Raw genomic sequence first — 19597 nt, forward strand, 5'->3', positions numbered from 1 at the left:
GATCAACGGCAGATTTCGAAGAGGACAGTGCATACATCATATATTCTAAGCTTTTTAACAACAATAGACGCTTGCATCGGTTAATTAACAATTATAATGCACTAATGCATCTCTTTATGTTACAGCAAAATTTTATCTTCGGAGTCATCACTGCGCAGGAGCATTAAAATAATTACATGAAATAGATAAAAATGCGAAAATCATAACGTTATAATCTTAAATTTATCGATTAGATGGATTATTCACTTTATACACATGCGCAACGATAGGAAAGTCACATAAACAACTTTCAATAAAAGTATTTTCATAGAGGACAACGTCTTATTTCAACGGTGGATTTCGAAGGGGACGGTACATAGATCATTTATTCCGATCTTATAAACAACAATAGACATTCCTATCGATTATTTAACAATTATTTTAATATTCTAATGCAATCTCTTTGTATTTCAGATTGTTTAAACACATATGTACTGGTTTAAACATTACATACTTATTAACATACTTTGAATATAAAATAATTTTAATGTGATATTTTTTTGGATAAAAATTTTATTATCAAAGTCATCATTGTACAGGGACGTTAAAACAAATGTATATTATTTTAAACAATTACATAAAAATTGAAGGTATGTTTAAATCAGAAAGTTGCAATGTGATAAAGTTGTTAGTCTATATTGTCTTTATTTTACTCGTTATTTTTTAAATATTAACAAGGAACGTATACACCTAATAGAAAAATAAATTGAATAAGAATAATTATTAATTGGATAATTAATTAGATAATTATAATTGATAATAAAATTGATATTTAATTTATTTAATAAATAAATTATGTATTTTTTTCTGTTCGGTGTTTATAGTGCATATTGTCTTTATTCTTTTCGTTATTTTTTAAATATTAACAAGATACGTGTACATAAAATAGTAAAATAGAATCAATTTTTTATTTATGTTTTATTTTATTATGTTTATTATTTATATTATTTATGTTATTATGTTTTTACGTGTGAAGGGGGAAGCTTGTGTGTTTTACATTTTCAATTATCAATAACTAATTAAATAAATTATTAAAAAAGCTAGCATTTATGGATTTTGAATTAGCAAATAGCTAGCAATTAAATGCATTAGTTCATTTTTTTCAGCTGTTTAGGTTTTTTGATAGCTTTTTAATGCTTTTTTATAGTCAACTAACATGGCCTGTTGGTATAGGCAGGTATCTCTCGTCGGTATTTATACCTTTAAACCAACCGAAGATAACAGTATTAAAGTGAGACATTTTAGAACTAACCGATATATCGATTATCGGTTTAAAAGGGTTGGCGGAAAGAAAGGAGGAGTGAGAGTGAGAGAGATAGAGTGAGAGAGAGAGAGAGAGAGTATAAGTTACATGAATTGGATGCAACGAGAAGTGACGCCAAGTGGTTACTGAGGGAAGTTAGGGACGTATAAAGAGGAAAGTTGCAGCGGTGATATCAGAGTCTATGGTGGTAGTGGGGGAAGGCAGATCGAGGGTCGCGTATCGAGGGGTCGCGTCAAGTTGGCGTGGGTCACCGGCCGCAGTACCGCGCGTCGCTTCGTCTCGTTCGATTCGTTTTCTTTCGTTTCTTTACGTCAAAGACGATTCTGACTTTGTGTCTCTCTTCTCTTACTTTACTTCAAGAGAGAAGTTTAACAGTAGTGTTAGTAACGATACGCGTCGGAGACATTTCGTGAAGGGAAAATGACAGTTACTTGAGACTTCGCGAGTCAATCTCGGTTAAAGAACGAACCAATAAAGTAAGAGAAAAAAAGGACTAAAATAAGAGAAGAAAATATCGTGATATAGATATTTGGATCGTTGTCTTTCTTCTCTCTCTCTCTCTTTCCCTTTCTCTCTCGTTGAGAAGGAATAGTGGTGGTGGTGGTGGCAGCAGCGAGTCTCGAGGGAAGTACGAAAAGGATGCGGTGCATCGAGTCGTTGGCGTTCCTCGTCCTATGCCTGCGTGAGTATTACACATACATCTTTGCATATATACATACGTAAGGTACTAACGTACAACATTACGACTACGATTCTTTTTCTCTCCCCCGAGTGAACGACGCGAGCTCTTTCTCTCTCTTTCTCTTTAACTCATTCACTCGCTCACTCTCCGACTCTCTCTCTTTCATTCTACAGTGCAGTGGACGAACGAGGGGATGAATCATGGGGCTCGAGCGAGAAAAAAATTATCGTGTCGAATGATACTCCTTTTTACATGAAAATATTGTATTGCACTTTATTCACTCTCTATCTCTCTTTTGCTCTCTCGGCTTTTTCCAAACGAAATGAAAGCCCCTAAATCATCCAATCTTTCCTTCTCTCTCTATTTCTCTCCTTTATCGACTTTCCTATAACCCTGCTATCGAACCAGCCTTTTTTCTTCCTCTTATAAATTCCTCGACCGTTCCTCCTCCTCCTCCTCCTCCTTCTGATTTGCTTTTTCTCTCTCTTTCTCTCATTCTCTTTATTCCTACCTTTTCTTCCTTCACTCTTTTACGAAGCAACGAACCGAAGGAAGCCCGTTCTTTGACCATATTAACGCGAGAAAGCTCTTATTTTTCTTCTTTTTTTCTTCCACTCGAAAACTCGTTCCCTTTGCTCGTGGTTTTCTTCGCCGGCATCGAGATAATTACAGTTAATTGAAGGCAACCCTGATCGTGAGCGGTCGCTGAAATAATGACGACTTCGAACCGGCTCTCTGTCTCTTTCTCTCTCTTCCCATCTCCCTTTCTCCCTTTTAGCTATCTCGGTCTCGCTCGTTCTCAGCCCTTTTGGGACGGCTCGAAACGCCGAAATATTTCGGAACCTCGAACATCACACACGCGTCGAGCCCCGGCTGCGTAATTGCTTCGAGAACTCGCGCTCCTCCGCCATCTTTTATATTTTCTTTCCTTATTTTTCTTATTTTTGTCTTCTATGTATGTTAAATTAAACATAAATATAAAAATATATACACTTTCGCGTATATTTCGAAAAAAAGAAGAAAAGAAAATGCTGATTTATATCCCGCAATAAACCCGAAACGTCTTCTGTTTGTAACTTCTTCTACTTAATGGACTTTCAAATATTTCCTCCAAGTCTCGTGGATTATTTTTACGATCATTTATATTTTATTTGTATGCCAATACTATCTTCCCTTTTCATGTATTTTTTTTTCTTCTGCTTCTTCTTCTTCTTCTTCTTCTACTTCGGAAGAGGAAAAGATATTCAATGATGAGAATGTTTGACAGAGAAAGAGAGAGAGAAAGAGAGAGAGAGTTCAATGTCTTTCTTGAAAATCGATCGGGAAAGTGCTTTTTAAGGAAAGCTCGGAACAAGATGGAAGCTCCCTCTCGAGACACTATTACTAAGTGCCCTATAAATAACGACAGGACTCGCGCCTTTTATTTTTTGGATACTTCACATAAAGGGTAGACATATTGGACTATTGGATAAATTCTAAAGGTTAACATTGAAAAATATGAATTGTCTATCAAATTCACCAAAGCACATTACTTTTATTATAATATCGATAATTCGATGATGATTTAATCATAACGTTCATATTCTCAATCAATCAAGCTTCAATACCATTCATTATTTTCTACAAAAAATAGAAATTAATTTTCGAGGGACATAATCGGAAATAAAATCTTCCGATCGTATAACAAACTACCGTTCTCGATATGTTAGGAATGCAAGAAGGAGCAATTATTAGGGCAGCCGGTGTGTTGGGCTTGATCTTCGATGATATCTCAGGTTTAAACCTGCAGGACGCTCTGTAGTAGTTCACGTTGGTCGAGTTCTCTTTCCCCCTTTCCTCTCCCTCTATCTTTCTCTCTCTCTCTCTTCAAAGGGAACCGTAGAACCGGTTCGATAGTCGCACGCATACACACACACACACACAAAGCTATGCACGCAACACGTACACACATATCCGCGCGTAGATATATATAGGTATACAGAGTCGGCTTGTAAAACACAAGTTTCAAGCTGACCTGGCAGAAAAGGGGTAGCTGATAGAGATGGATAGCGAGATCTAGATGAAGATAGACGTAGAAAAGAGTCGAGGAGAAAGAGAGTTTATTCAGTAGTAGCATCGACCTAGGTAATATCCAAAAGACAAGCTTACCCTTAGCTTAATGTCTTACCCCTCTGGAAACGCCCCCCATCCTCCACCATATCCCTTCTCGTATCGGTGGCCCATAGTTACCCCTTCCGTCGGTTCCTTTTCCTTTACCACCAGCTCCACTTGGCTATTCATCCTGGTCCGGTGGTCCTAATTACACGTCTCGGGTTACGGATGAGAACGACGTTCTTAGAGTTTGGAGACGTCTTGTGCGATGAAAAGGGGTACACTCTTCCTCTCTCTTTCTGTGTTTCATCATCCTTCTTCTTTTTCTTTTTTCTTTTTTATTATACACTGGTTACCACTAAAGCCTTTCCCTTTTGTCCAAAACTCAACGTGCTTGGCTATTTTATACACCGAATGTTATTCAGACATGGAGTTACTTACGAGCGCTCCCTTTATCTTTTCTGTGTTTCTCAGTCACACTCTGTGAGAGTATTTCTGAAACCTTTGGGTCGTGCGTGTTCTTCTTAGTGTGGAGGACGAGTTGATGATGGTGGTGGTGGTAGCGGTGGTAGCGGTGGTGATGTAGGAAGGAGACGAGAAAAATTGTATTAGCCCTTTGATCCCTCTGCTGCTGCTGCTGCTGCTGCTGATGGTAGAACGACTCGAAAGAAAGCGAATAAAGGACCGGCTCCTGCATAATACGGCTATTTACGCATAAAGAACGAAAACGGCCGTGCTTTTCCTTTCGCCAGTCTTTCTGGCACGCGCGTGTTACGCGATTATATAGGGTGTCCCATTTCGATCGATTCACTTTGTTCAATGTCGTTGAAATTTGCGTTTATCTTTGTTCCGAGATAATATATAGAGATGAAATCATGTTTCAACGTTTCAAATTATATTTGAAAACTTTGAAAATTGTCGCGTTAATCGTTTTTCAGCTTAAATTTTAAATACATTTTATTGATTTATTTTTCAATATTTAAACGTAAAACAGAATAATGAATTGATGTTGAATTTAGTCTAGCCAAGTGAACACTTTAATCCTAGAAATTCCGTATCTTCCAATACGAGACTAGCGTATAAAGGGCTTACACGCATGCAAACTCGTATTCGCGATTTACATCGAAATCGTTTTATCCATTTCCAATGTAATTCCCATCTATGTGTACGCGAATAGCAGGTAAAAGTCTTCGGATTCTCGTTTAATGTGAGATTCATTCGTTTACTTTTTGTTGTTGTTGTTGTTTTACGTTTTCTTTTTCTTTTGTACATTTTGTTTCGATAATCTCTTAGGACAGTTAAGGATTGGAGACAACAAAAGTAGAAGGAGAAGAAGAAAGAGAAAGAGTAACGTGTTATCGCTATCTACGCTTGAACGACGATGGGTAGTTCCTGTCGTTTAGTATATATCATCACAAACCAGATATCTACCTTCCGTTGATGTCTTTTGCACAGGAAATGCCCTTTGCGCCCCTTTCTTTTCCTTTTTATGTTCATCTATAGATATTCATTAATTTCTTTTATATCCTCGTTTATATTCATATCTATAAATGTAATGGCTGAATCCTACCACCAAATGCACCATTTTATTTTCTACGGTTTCCAAGGGCTCGTAAATTATCATCATCGTCCTGCAATTTTGTCTTTTATATTTCTCCTCATTTTTAACATGATATACATTTTTTACGTAATAGCTTATACCAATACAATTGTTTTTATTATATGTTCAATTATATTTATTATTTTACAAGAGATAAGATTAAAGTAGCTATTTCAAGTAATTTGTTCCTGTAATAATATACGATTACGATTAATATTTTGCTATAAAGATTTGTATGCGATTACTATGGGAATGGTATAATGGGACACCGATTTGAACAATTCGTGTGAACATATGAACATATAAATAATTCGTTTAGAGTTATTTTGAGAAAAGAGCGAATTTTATCTCATCCTGTTTTACCAAGATTATTATATTAAAATCTATATATAGATATTATTGTATAATCCTGGTGATAAATGATAAGAAATATTACTAATTTGTTCAATAATATTTATAGCTTTGATTTATTTTTTTTATTTTCCATGTAATAATTCTATTTTTGTTTTTAAAACAAGCAGAGATACACGCGCATCAATTCCGATAAGAAAAGGTGATAATAAAAATGCTCATCGTGAACGAGCATCGAGTCACGTTCGAATAGATTCGTTATTAATATGTTTGCTGACTGGCTTTCATATACCTTTGAATAAATACAAACATAATATACGCGTATCGCGAACGATATGTGGCGGGGGCGGGGGGGGGGGCGGGCGGGAGCAGGAGTCTTTGAAAATCATTGAGGCATCTTATTAGAGAAAAAAAAATAAGCACCTCTGTCGTGTTCGATCGAAATCCTTTTTCATTCTCCATTTCGAATAAAAGGAATTCGTTCTTTTATTCCAAAATTTGAATGGTGGTCGGTGAAGCAGTCAATTGATCAGCCAGTAAGATGTCTGTGCCAACCCCATAGCAGAAATTTTTCACTTTTCCCGTGAAATTCTTTCGCCCATCTGATTCTGATTTATTTCTTTTTTTATTTTTTTTTTTTTTAACCCTACTACAGTCATCCCATTGAAAAGAACATTTGCTCGTTACGTAACGCGTGAGTTCAGCTTTCGAAGGGCATGACGAGGACGACGATGAGTACTCTTTCTCTCTCTCTCTCTCTCTTTTCCTCTTGTCGCCTATCCTACGTTCTTTTCAGTGTCATCAGTGTTATTCACCGAATCACGGAACGACGAATTTTAAGTTGGTTTAAGCGCTTCGTATTTTTCTACGGGAATGAAAAAATAAATTTGCAGTATAGGGAAGATAAATATCGTTATACATTTGTTATTTGATATATTACTAAATATATATTTTATATGGATATAAAAAATATAAAACATGATCTTAAAAACACGGTTTAATATTAAAATTAATGAGAGAAATTTGAAGATTATTATTTTTTTCTTTTATTATTCATTCCTAGCTTAATAGAAGGGTTCATCATAAAATTCGTACAAATTTATATAAATATACATATATTCGCGTATTTGTATTCACACATATGCAATAACAAGGTATGCAGAAATCGACTAATAGACGACGAAGAAAAATAATGTCGAAATAATATAACGAATATTAATAGGAAAGTTTAGACATAAAATGAAGTGATTTCGAAGAAAGACATAGGAAAGAATAAAGAGAGTTTTCTAAGAATAGTCGAAAATGTTTGCCCTCGCATTTCCTACTCAGAGAGAGATTTTCTCACCCTCGGTGAAAATCATTACGGTCGTGGCTCGAGACTCGTCTCGAAGATGAAGAGAGAGAAAAAGAACGAAAGAAAGAGAGAGAGAGAGATAGAGAGAGAGATAGAGGGAGAAGTGCATCACATGCACACCTAATCCGTCGTCTCGAGCTTTTTCTCTCGAGCTTTTTTTCTCGTCGCCTTTCGTCTTTATTCGCGTTCACGAGACAGGAGGTTGGTCCCTGCGAGTGGCTGCACCTACAAGGCTTTTTCTCTTTCTCGCACTTGGTTCACCAAGATATCCTGATTCTCAGCTGGGCTTGTACCTTCTTCAGAAGCGAAAGAAAAAGAAAGAGAAAGAGAGAGAGAGAGAGAGAGAGAGAGTGGAAGGAAAGCCCTTGCCTTAGCCCTGAGAGCTTGGCTACGCGCTGAGAAAGAAAGAAGGGACACCTCTCAGGACTCGCATTCAGAATCTCGTGAAAAACATCAGCGGAAGCGTGAAATTCACGCTGATGCTCGGAGCGTCTGGAACGCGGCACTCTGAACACAATTTATAGTTGGCGAGGTGAAGAAACAGAGAGAGAGAGAGAAAGAGAGAGAAAGAGAAAATAAAAAAGCTGCAGAGTTCCTGTTAATTTTTTTCTTTCATGCACCAACGTTCCCTCATTCATTTTTCTCTCTCAATTTTTTAATTCAAAACAAAAAATTGACATTTCATACGTAGGGGTTTGTATAGTAATCTCACGAATTAACGGATTTTGCAAATTGACGCTGACATATATGTTTGTTTTTTTTTTTAAGTTTCCTCATCTAAATACAGTTTTAGTAAACGTTTATACAAGTTTTTCCGAAAGTTAGTATATGTAATATTTCACTCTCCTTTTCCAACATCCGCAGCTCATTGACCTCATTGACCACGAGTCAAAACGAGATTCTTCAACGGCACCCTACCTCGTACGGGCCCAGCAGGTGTGGTCATTAATCCTTAAATACGTGATTTCTTCCTTTTTTAACGGAGATATATATCTTTTCACTTCTTACGAGAAAAATAGAAAGAAAAGTGTAACGTGTTGAAGGGTGATCAAAATGAAAGATGGAGAATATCGTTCTGAGAGAGAAAGAGAGAGAGAGAGAGAGAGAGAGAGAGAAAACGTTGCTTTCGTCGCTCGTGTCAGGGATGGTCTTCAAATGAAACGAAACTAACTTTTTATTCCCCTTCTCTTTTTTTTTTTTTTTTAGAATTATATTTAAATTGAGGAAAGGTATTTAATCGAGGATAAAGACTACACCTGCATCATGCAATATACATATAAACTTATGTAAATATGTAATACATGTGATCCAGGCTCGTTTAGAAAGTTTCGACGTATAGATAGGATCCTTTCCATGGGGATTTTCTTTGGGTAGATAAAAGCCAACTGATTAAATATTCTCGGTAGTTGCTTGCCGAAATTCCCACGAGTTTTCCCCTTCCCTCTCTCTCTCTATTTTTTTTTCTTTCCTTCTATGTCCATCTTGAATGTTGAGTTCTATGGCGAATCATCTTTTATGGCTCGTTGAAAAATCTTTCGGTAGTTATGATATTTCTTATCCTTTTTCCTCCTCATCCTCTTCTTCTTCTTCTTCTTCTTCTACTTTTACTTTTACTTCTTCTTCTTCTTCTTCTTTTTTTTCACCTTTTGTACTTTTTATTTTAATGAGATAGTCGTTAGTCGAGAGTCACGTGTGCATTCATCGAAATAAAAAAAGAAAGAAAACGAGAGAGAGAGAGAGAGAGAGAGAGAGAGGAAGAGAGAAGGATTTTTCGAGATATAACGAGCCAAGTTCCTGTTCCGTGGACTTCGACTTCCTTCCTTCCTTCCTTCCTTCCATTTTTCCTTTTTTTGTTTTTCCTTTTTTTTTTCCTTCTCGAAGGAGGAAAGGGTGGGAGGGGATCATTTGGGGTGCACCGGTGAATAGTAATCGACGTCAGAGATACGAAGGGACGAAAGTCAAGAGTCTCTTCTAGCTTTTTCTTCCAGAAAATGCTTTTTCCTTCATTTTTCTTATATTGTTCCTTTGATTCGTTTCATTTCTTCGTTCGTGTTCCTTTATTTTTATTTCCTTCGAGGATAGTAACGGTATCATCTCTCTCGTTTCTCTTTTTGACACAACTTTTAATGCCGATTCTTTTCGTTCGTATTTTTAATTCACTTGTAAAATTACTTTATTTTGTCGGAATCTTTCCAACGTTTGTTTGTTTGTTAACGGTAGGACAAGAAAACAAGACTAGCGAAATATCTTGCTATGCAGGCAGAATAAGTTTATTTCAAACAAACGTATTATATATTAATGTTTCAATTAACGTTTGTTACATGATTACGTTACGTGCTGTATAACCGTACTCTTCCACACAACTACAATTTGATTTTGGTATCGGTTATTTTTTATCGTTAATTCAATTTCTTTTTTTGTTTATCATTTTTATCACGAATTTTTCGTCGTACATTTTTTTAGTTTCATCTCGAAGCTCTTCATTTTTCGTACCATTTTATTCTCCATTTGTAGTTTGATTTTTTTCCCCGTCCATTCACGGGACAAGCTTTTTTTTTCCATTGGAGCATTATTTTTGTCTTTTTTTTTTTTTTTCTCTCTCTCTCATCTTTATCTTGTTTTCTCGATTAACCGTGACTAAAATTGCGTCGGGGGGTTCGACAGGAAACAGATAAGACCATTCCACGGTGCGATATCCACTCGTGTGTTGGGCTTTTTCCGAAAAACTTAGAAGACATTCTCCATCGGCGCACACGGAACATGTCTCTCCGTCTAAAAATCTTGGGAGGCTTGTGTAAACGTCATAAAACGTTCGCGGCTGCAGCTGTTGGTGAAGAGAAGCGGGAATATAGAAAGAGAGGGAAATGGAGATGTTTAGGTTCGAAAGCAATCTCGTGAGTAGGTCGTAAAAGCGGTCGTGTTTACCCCTCCGGCAGGTTTCACGATCGGTAACGAATACGAGCTTAGACTGTAAGCTTAGACATTATTTTTTCTCTCTTCTTCTTCTTCTTCCTCTTCTTCCTCTACTACTACTTCTTTTTATTTTTTCTTTTTTCTTTTCCTTTCTTCGTGGGTGTTGAATTAGTTGGACTATCTGTCGTGAAAATTGTTCCGACAATAAAAGCACCTCGTTGGTCGTTTCTTTTATTTTACAAAAAGAAATAAGAAATTATATCCAATAAAAATAAACTTCGAAGAGTGCAATCAGCTCATCGGATTAGTTATTAACCCTTTGAGCGATGTAGGCGCATATATGCGTTCGACGAAAGCAATCCGCGTGGATTGAGGACGGATTTATGCGCTTATCATTTTTTTCGATCTTCCTTTGCTCGAATTTCTTTTCATTTTTTTTTCCTCTTTATTATTTTATCAAAATAGTTAAACGTTAATAGAAAAATTATGCAGCGGCCGGTGATTGCAATCGTTATTATTTTTTTTACGATCGAAGGAATGAAAATTGTTATTTAGCTTGCAACATATTTCTGTGTAACTTTCAATCATTTTTTCTCTTTTCCCCAGTATCATTTTATCTAAGTTAAGTAAACACCATGAAATCTTTTGATCCCTTCCGATAGCGATTATACTTTTATCTAACGTAGAATTTTTCTTTAACTATGAGCCACTAGAAAAAAAGTCAATTTTCTACGAGCAGCACGTTCTTATTTTCGTTTAATTCAATTTTATTTTTAATCAACTAAAAATGAATAATGATTTCAATAATGAAATCATCGTCGGGTGGTCGGAGATTAAAAATTCAACGCGCGTTCGTTTAAAAATGTGTAGAAGTATTATTAAAATAATATTCGATATATATAAATAAGAGAAAACAAAAATAAAAAAATAAATAAAAATAAGCGAGAGAACGCGGACAATCGTTGAAAAGCTGCATCGAATGAATCTAAACTTTTCTCCCTTTCGGCTACTCGGCACGCGCGGAAAGTAATTAATTTTAGTTTTCACAGAAGAGAGGAAACAGAAAGAGAGAGAGAGAGAGAGAGAGAAGGACAGAGAAAAAAGTCGATAATAATCGTTTATAGCAGCGAACGGTGCACCTCTACTCCAATTATTTGTTGCGAACGCATACCGAAAGCTTCGAATTAATTTCGTTTCCTACCACTTGATACCTACTTTGGCTGTAATACAATTATCTGCAAGTGACAATCAAATTATCTTGCACGATCGATCAAACGATATTAGTTAACGTTAAATACGATCTCTTATTTTTTTTTTATATACAAAACATCCAAATTATTTCTTTCGATCCTGAGACGATGGTTCCAAGATAAAAATATAACGAACGAGATCTATTTCTATTATTATTAATCTTTTGATTGCTATGGATGCATATATGCGTATGGTAACAAATAAAAGTGCATAAACTATATTTAAAATATATAAATAAAAAAACATAATTCATCTTTGAAAGAAATTATTTTAATACGGTATAATAAACATTATTTTTCTATACTTGTTGTTTCCATTTTTTATAAATAAAATATTTGATATTTTTTGAAGGAGAGTTATTGTAGTATATATCACACACACACACACATTACACACAGAGAGGAATAAAATATGATAGAATGAGATAGATAAATGCATCTAGCAGGGAAAGAGGGAAAGATGAAATATGATTGAATGAAATAGACAGATGCATCCTGCAATGAAGAGTGAGAGAGAGAGAGAGAGAGAGAGGATAAGCGGGCAGGTGGAGGGGTAGGGGGTGGAGGGGGAAGGTAGATGCATCTTCCGCAGGCGTAGAAACAACGATCGATTTTCACTCCAGCGCTTGGACAAATTAATCTGCCCTGGTAGAGCTACTGTTGTTGATAAAACCGGTCGGTGGATCGAGCGGTCGATGGAACGAATACCGGACCTGGCACCATCAATATTAGCATCCCTTTTGAATTCGACGAATTCACGTTGCGAAAGGAACTACCGATTGTCGCTATTGTAGGAAGTAAAAAAAAAAAAAAGAGAAAAAAGATAAAAGAAAAAAAGAAGCAAAAAAAAACAAGAAAAATAGAGAGAGAAAGAGAGAGAGAGGAATAAAAAACATATATACAGGGTGTTAAAAAATATATCGAATCCTATATTTAAAGAGTTCGTAGTACTCACCGAAATGCTCGAGTTTGATGAAACACCTTGTATACGGTCGCCGATATCGTAGTTTCAAGTTTTTTCTCTTTTTTCTTTTTTTTTTTTTTTTTTTTTATCGCCGTACGGTTTTGTCTCTCTGTGTGATCGGTTCATTTCGTTCGCACAAGGGACCTTTTAATTGATGCATCCTATTGTCCATCTCTTTTTTGGTCCTTTTCTCTGAATTCGAATCGTTTGTATTTTTATTCAGATACAAAAATGTGGTAGGTTGATTCCGAAATAATAATAATAAAAAAAATTGTGGATTTTCGTTTGAACAAATATGATAAATGGTTAAAATTTTCCAAAGAATTTATTCCTTTATTTTTTTCTGTTTTTTTATTTATCTGTCTCTTTGGTAATTTAAAAAAAAATATATATATATATATATTTGTTAGAACGTATAAATATTTGCAGCTATCGGTAAATTGCGTGTTATCTCTTGGGAAATATACGTCTATGATGGTATACACCATATATATGTATATGTGTATATTATACTTATATATAGACACGTCATGATGGAACGCGACGAGAGAAAAATTTGAAATATTAAAAAAGATTTCATTTCATCCGAAAACTCGAGTCCTGACCATGAACCTGTCGGTTTATCAAAGGGATACGTATTTCCGATGGCTGATATATCAAAGGATAATCCCTAGGGATAGCACGCTTTTTATTAATTACCTATTAAGCTAATTAACTTTCTCGTCTGGCGAACAGATTCGTCAAAAGGATTCTAATTTATTTCTTTTTTTTCACGATATAATAATAATTACAATAATAATAATAATAATGATAATAAAATTATCATAAATATTTATATGTAAAATAATTTCAATTTTATACTTAATTACACATCTTTATAGATAAATTAAATAATTAATTAAATTGACCAGGCTAATTACTTCCTTGTAATTAAATCGTATAAATTGATGTTGAAATTTTGTTATTAATAAAAAAATAATTTTGTCGTTTATCAGTGAGGCCAACTCTCGCGGAAGATGGTGACTTATACTTTTCGGTCAGCCCTGCTGAACATTCGGTGGTCGAAGGACATCCTGTTCGACTTAGATGCGAGGCTCAACCGAGTAGTCGTGTTCAGTACTCTTGGAAGATCGATGGAAAACCATTGGCACCGAGTCCAAGAAGACATCACGTTGGGGGCGATCTCTACATAACTAGGGTCGATCGAATACTCGATAGTGGAAACTTTGTTTGTGTTGCGACCCTCGCTGAAACTGCTTATTCGATCGAAAGCTCGCCAGCTAAGATCGACGTACAATGTGAGTAATTATTTATTCATTATATAATAATATTTTCATCGTTATATTTCAGAAATTTTCTTTGGAGAACATTACAACGACGTAATATGTTTTGTTCATATGCATTAACAGATTGAAATGTTTGCGTTTCGATAATTCGTAACATTCGAAATGATAAAACAATTATGCTTTTCTCGATGATTTGATAATTGACTGATTGGATTAAAAGAATGAATCATTAGCAATATAAAATGGTCACTTTGAACTCGTTGCCAGGTGAAAGATAAAAATCTACACTCTAAAAGATTATTTTTCTCTACCTCTGTTTTTGTCCTCGCATATATTCGATTCATTCCTAATTGCAGCCGATAAACCGTTATACCTTTCGCGTTCACGTTGCTTAATCAACAAAGGTAGACACCAGAGAGACCCGAACCCATCGCCCGAGGGATTTCAGAACGACGCTACAGAGATTACAACGCGACTATATCATTGTCACGGCACTTTTTAATCGTCGTTTCTCCGCGAAAAGCATAGATCAAACGTTCCGCGTTCAGAAATTACAGAACTGCCGAGGGTGTAACAAGAAAGAAAGAAAGAGAGAGAGAAGGAAAAAGATAAAACAAAGAGGAAGAGCAATAAAATGGAATAGGAAGAAGAAAGAGTAAGGATAACAGAGAAAATCTGCGAGATAGGGGATGAAGAGGGTGAAACAGAGACAGGACGAGCAAGGAAAAATCGATTGGCGATAGGAATCCCTCCCTCCTATTCCCTTCCCCCCTCCCCAGACTACGACCAATGTGCACTTTCCAATTGAATAGCGTTTATGTTGATTCGTTTAAAAAAAAAACAGAACAAAGTCATTCAATGAATTAACTGTATAGATAAATTATTAATTATCCGTTAATTTATTTTTTAATCGAGAATTTTTCTACGCAACGACAAATAGTGCATTCGTATTTCCATTATTAGATATATAAATATGCTTAATAGTTTTTTTTCTTTTTTTGTTGACATTAAATCATTTATTATTTATTCATACGAATTTTTATATTCATTACGTTTGTAATGATTCATTTGTTTAGACTGTCGAATACATTACGTAACTCATTTATTAACATTCGTATGTATAATTGTATTATTAATAATTCATTTATTAATATTACTATCTACATTGACTTACTAATTATTCATTTATTTAGATTGTCAGGTAAATGTATTTATATTATTATACATACATATATATTATATTATATTAATTATTCATTTATATGAAGTTATCAAATTCGATATAATATTATTATTTATTAAAATATACAGGGTAATGTGAATACGACATATTATTTATACATTTTTCATTTGCGCGTGTACGTACATAACGCATACACGCGTATTAATGTATAGGTGGTGTCCACCTATGGGGTAAGAATAATTCTCCATCGTTTTCTCGGAAAAAGCATTAATTCAACTCGACGTTTGGTCTAGTGACGCATAACGCTATCCAATTATTATTCGACCGCGCGACATTAATTAAGCAAGATAATTTGCCCTCGAACCGAGCTGCCCAACATGGCGTCGTCGTGTACTATACCCCTCTCTCTCTCTCTCTCTTTTTCTCTTTCTCTACAACCCGTTCAGTCGCGTCAAGCTTTACGTTTTAATGATTCGAGAACACTGAGAAAGTAAGAGAGAGAAAGAGAGAAGGTTTATGCGACTGGTGAGGAAAGGGAAGACGGGAAATAAATCCGACGGCTTGTTCGCCAAAAAGAACGAATGGGAAAAAAATATTTTTATATATATATATATATATAGACATACACACACGCGTGTAAAAACATCAACGCATATATTCACGCACGTGCACGTACGCGGCCACATAATATCATGGTGCGAACATGCTTTCCTTTTTTTCTCCTTTTTTTTTTTTTTTTTTTGTATCAGAAACGCACAAACGAGCGCTTTCGTCGAATAGAGTAAAACCGCGAAGGAAAACGTGCGTGCGAGAGTGGGGGGGAGGCTGGAGGGGGGCCCGAGGGGGTAGGTTGTAACGACAAGTTTTGTGAGGGACGTGTGAAAAAATAAAAATAAGTAAAAAATAAAAATAAAAATAAAATAATAATAATAATAATAAAATAAAATAAAAAGCAGGCGTTGAACAGTGAGACCTCGAGACTTGGTGACTGGCTCGTGCGCTGTATTGAACGAGTAATGAAGAAATTTGCAGAAAAAAAAGTGCATATTATTAAATCGGCAGGGAGACGAAGATGGAATGTCGAGACCAAGAGAGAAAAAGAGAGAGAGAGAGAAAGAGAAAAAAAAAATACGACGATGGGCGTCGTTAGCGGACCCGTCGCCTCGTTATTATGTATCGTTTCATAATTATTATTACACCCGGCTGCCACTGCCGGTGGAGTGCATCGAGCGTGAGTACGTTTTAACGCGTCCTTGATACACCGACGCCCGGCTCGATTCCCTTTGATAATTGCAACAAATATAATAATCATCGTGAATATAAGTATGAGCATAAGAGTGAGAGAGATAATGATGATGATGATGATGATGATGATGATGATGAAAATGATGATGAAAATGATGATGATAATAAGATAGTAGAAATAGTTATCACAATATTATCCTAATGATCGTCTTAAATATCATCGTTTTCCTCGTTTACGAAAAGATAAATGTTTATCTTGACTAATTTGACTTTCTTTTATTTCGTATTTCAAAGGTAAAAAGGTGGTACACGGTATGATAATCGACGAGGTCCGTGTTTATTAATTGTATTATTAATTGGTAATTAGTTTTAATGGTAGAGTAATTAAGGGTGGTATTTATTCGGATGAATTTTCTCGATCACCTGATTTATTTGAATATTTTTCAAAATGATTTTCTTGACATTTCTTCTAATATAATTTATCGAGTTCGATCGAAGGAGTAGAAGGATTTCTCGTTATTGGACCACGACGACGGTGAGCTCGTCAATGCGTGTTTAATTAATCGACGTCTAGGTAGAAGCTACATCGAGAGTTCTATTCCTCGCGAATGATCCGACGATAATCTCGAGCTCGGTTATCCGTGAAATAAAATCTGACGCGTAGTAAAACGAGCTAGTATACGTGAATATCTTCATCTGTATATATGTGTGTGTGTATATGTTTGCGTATACGCATAAATACACGTATGTGTATTTATATAAATACGTATAGAAAATTTACGGGTATAATATACGAAAAACGCGATAAAAGAAGATGCTACGAGACAGGAAAATACATGGGAGAGAAAAAAGACAAAAAATTCGCGTGATATTCGCCCTAACGCTCGCTTGAATTTTCTAAAGGAATACTCGACGTGCTCGTTTTCCGTTAATTTTTCTTTTTTTACTATACATATATATCTCACTATTTAAATTCGTCAGAATATATACACGTAAACACGCAAAAAATACGCGTGTACACCTACACAAGGGACAACTACGTATATTACATAAATCGAGAAGAGCATACGCGTACGTGCCCTCGCATAATCGAATCGCGTCATTCAAAAGCCAGCATTTTCGTCGATTAAATCCATCTGCACGAATGTGTGTAATTAAAATTTTCGATGTTTTTCTACTTCGCATTTCGTTCCTTTTTTTTTTATTTTTCTTTGTTTTTGTTCTGAAATTAGTTCATCGCTCCAACGATGCGCTACATTTCCTCTTTTTTCATTCCGTAGAGTTTATTCCGCGAGTTTTATTCGCTGATATTTAGTTTTTAAATATTTATCATAGAGAACAAGAAAAAAGTAGTAAAAGTAAGATAATAAATCTAATTATTATTTATTCGTGTATTTAATATCGAAATGCGTTAGTTTTAATATTTTAATCATAGATTTCGCGTTGGCGCGATGAATGAATGAATTAAATCGTATGAAAAATGTGAAAATCGTAGCGTTTTAAATCGCGAACAATTTGAAAATGAAAACAATTCATCGCTCGTTCCTCGTAAACAAAACAAAGAATATCTCTCGTCGTGGAAACAAACCAAAAAGTATCATTTCTTCTCGGAGAAAATGGGGGAAGGGGGTTGAATGGGAGGAGGGGGATGGAGGGCGTGGGTATGACGAAGGGCCAGAAAAAGAGAGAGAGTGGAATGAGAAGGAGGAAGATGAGATCGAGGTGGCTGCGAGACGCGACAATGAATAGGAAGTTGTTTAGCCTGGAGCAGAGCCCATTGCATATGGGGGTGAGTTGGTTCGTGAGAGTCCTAGGAGGGGTGCGTGCTTCGCTCGCAGGAAGATACTATCTGATTTATATTCTGCAAACACGGATCGTTTCCTCGACAATATTTATTTTTATTCATTTATCTCTCGTATCCATTATTTATTCGTAATAATTTCTTGTAAATTTTCAATCGGGGCGGGGGGGGGTTCGGGGGTTAGGGGCGGGGCAAGAGGATTATCTCGCATCGATTTGCATTTTAATTTCGTTCACTTTTAATACACCGTATGCGTGCGCGAGATTAATTATGATGTATTTAAAAGACCACGTATATAATTGGTTAAATTATTGAAAATGGAAATGTTTAAAATTACGATTGTGTGTTGTCTTCTAGCGAATGAAATTCGTTTAAAGAGTCGAAGAGAGAGAGAGAGAGAAAAGGAGAAGAGAGACAAGCTCGAGGAATTATCTTATCTCGATTAATGCGACAAGAAGAGAGAAAGAAGCTTCTTCCAGGGATATTGCTAATGACATAATACTCAGGAACGAGAGCATTACTGCGAAGACGTTAACGCGATTACGAGGGACAAGCGAGTGTAGGATAATAAGTCCGAAAATGGCTGGTACCGTCTCGTCGCGTAAAATCTTATCTTTTACTAACTATGTTGAAGTTTTAGCGTGTATTATAGGCCTCGATTAAACTTCCTTTCTCTCTTTCTCTATCATCTTGAAGATCGTTCAGAAAGAAGAATCAAGGGATGATGATACCGCTTACGGGGTTGGTGTTTGTCGAGTTTTTGAAGATTAGCAGCATCCCTTCTTCTTGCACTCATAATATGCAGCTCGAATCGACAATTAGGTACCACTCTTTGTTGTCTAACGACAATGAGCCAACGTTTTCCAGTATTATTCTTCTTCGTTTATGAACAGAAAGAAAAGGGAAAAAGAAAGAAAGAGAAAGGGAGAGATAGTAGACCGGACTTTTTGGCTCAGCCATTGAAATGAAATCAAATTAGACGAAGGTTTTGCAACGGAACCAACGTCTCTCCCTTTCACTTTCTCATTCTCATTCTCATTCTCATTTTCATTCGCTCGTCATGTTCTTCGCTTTTGTTCGTAATTCGTGATATATATTATTAACATCGACCAAAAGTCAAATTACGTTTCCTTGAGTTTTTATAGTTTTGGGGGTAATTTACAAAATTTATATATTCCAGTATGAATAAATCCTCTTTTATTAGATATACTATATAAAATAATAATAATAATAATTACTTTCTGATTTCATAAACGAAAAAATAATATTCGTATGCTCATAGGAAGATTTTAAAAGTCTTCCCCGTGGGATGTTGGGGAGAAAAAAAAAGAAGAATTTCAATGGGAAATACGTAGGGTGGTACTTAACAACTCAAAGCGTGCAAAAGTTTGCCTTTCTTTTTCGTTCTCCATTTTTCGGATCACAGTACACACCACCGATGAAGTACACATCACCGATGATGGATTCTAGAATCGAGATTTGTCCCCCTACTCCTCCTCCTCCTCCTCCCTCTTTCTCTCTGTCATTCTTTTTTTTTCCTCTCTCCACGTAATGTACAGAACCCGAGTGAACAA

At 35.7% G+C, this 19597-nt stretch overlaps 1 protein-coding gene across 1 annotated transcript in view; it reads left to right on the forward strand.

Annotated features, from left to right (window-relative positions):
- Positions 1-1495: 1495 nt before the first annotated feature.
- LOC122525703 (tyrosine-protein kinase-like otk) overlaps positions 1496-19597 on the forward strand; it is a 39328-nt gene continuing 21226 nt past the window's right edge. Inside the window, exons 1-2 of the mRNA XM_043648626.1 lie at positions 1496-1985; positions 13504-13806. Coding sequence (XP_043504561.1) covers positions 1943-1985; positions 13504-13806 — 346 coding nt within the window. The 5' untranslated portion in view covers positions 1496-1942. The remainder of the gene's footprint in view (positions 1986-13503; positions 13807-19597) is intronic.

The sequence above is a fragment of the Polistes fuscatus genome, unplaced genomic scaffold, assembly GCF_010416935.1.
Source record: "Polistes fuscatus isolate 324 unplaced genomic scaffold, CU_Pfus_HIC Scaffold10, whole genome shotgun sequence".
Classification (NCBI taxonomy): domain Eukaryota; kingdom Metazoa; phylum Arthropoda; class Insecta; order Hymenoptera; family Vespidae; genus Polistes; species Polistes fuscatus.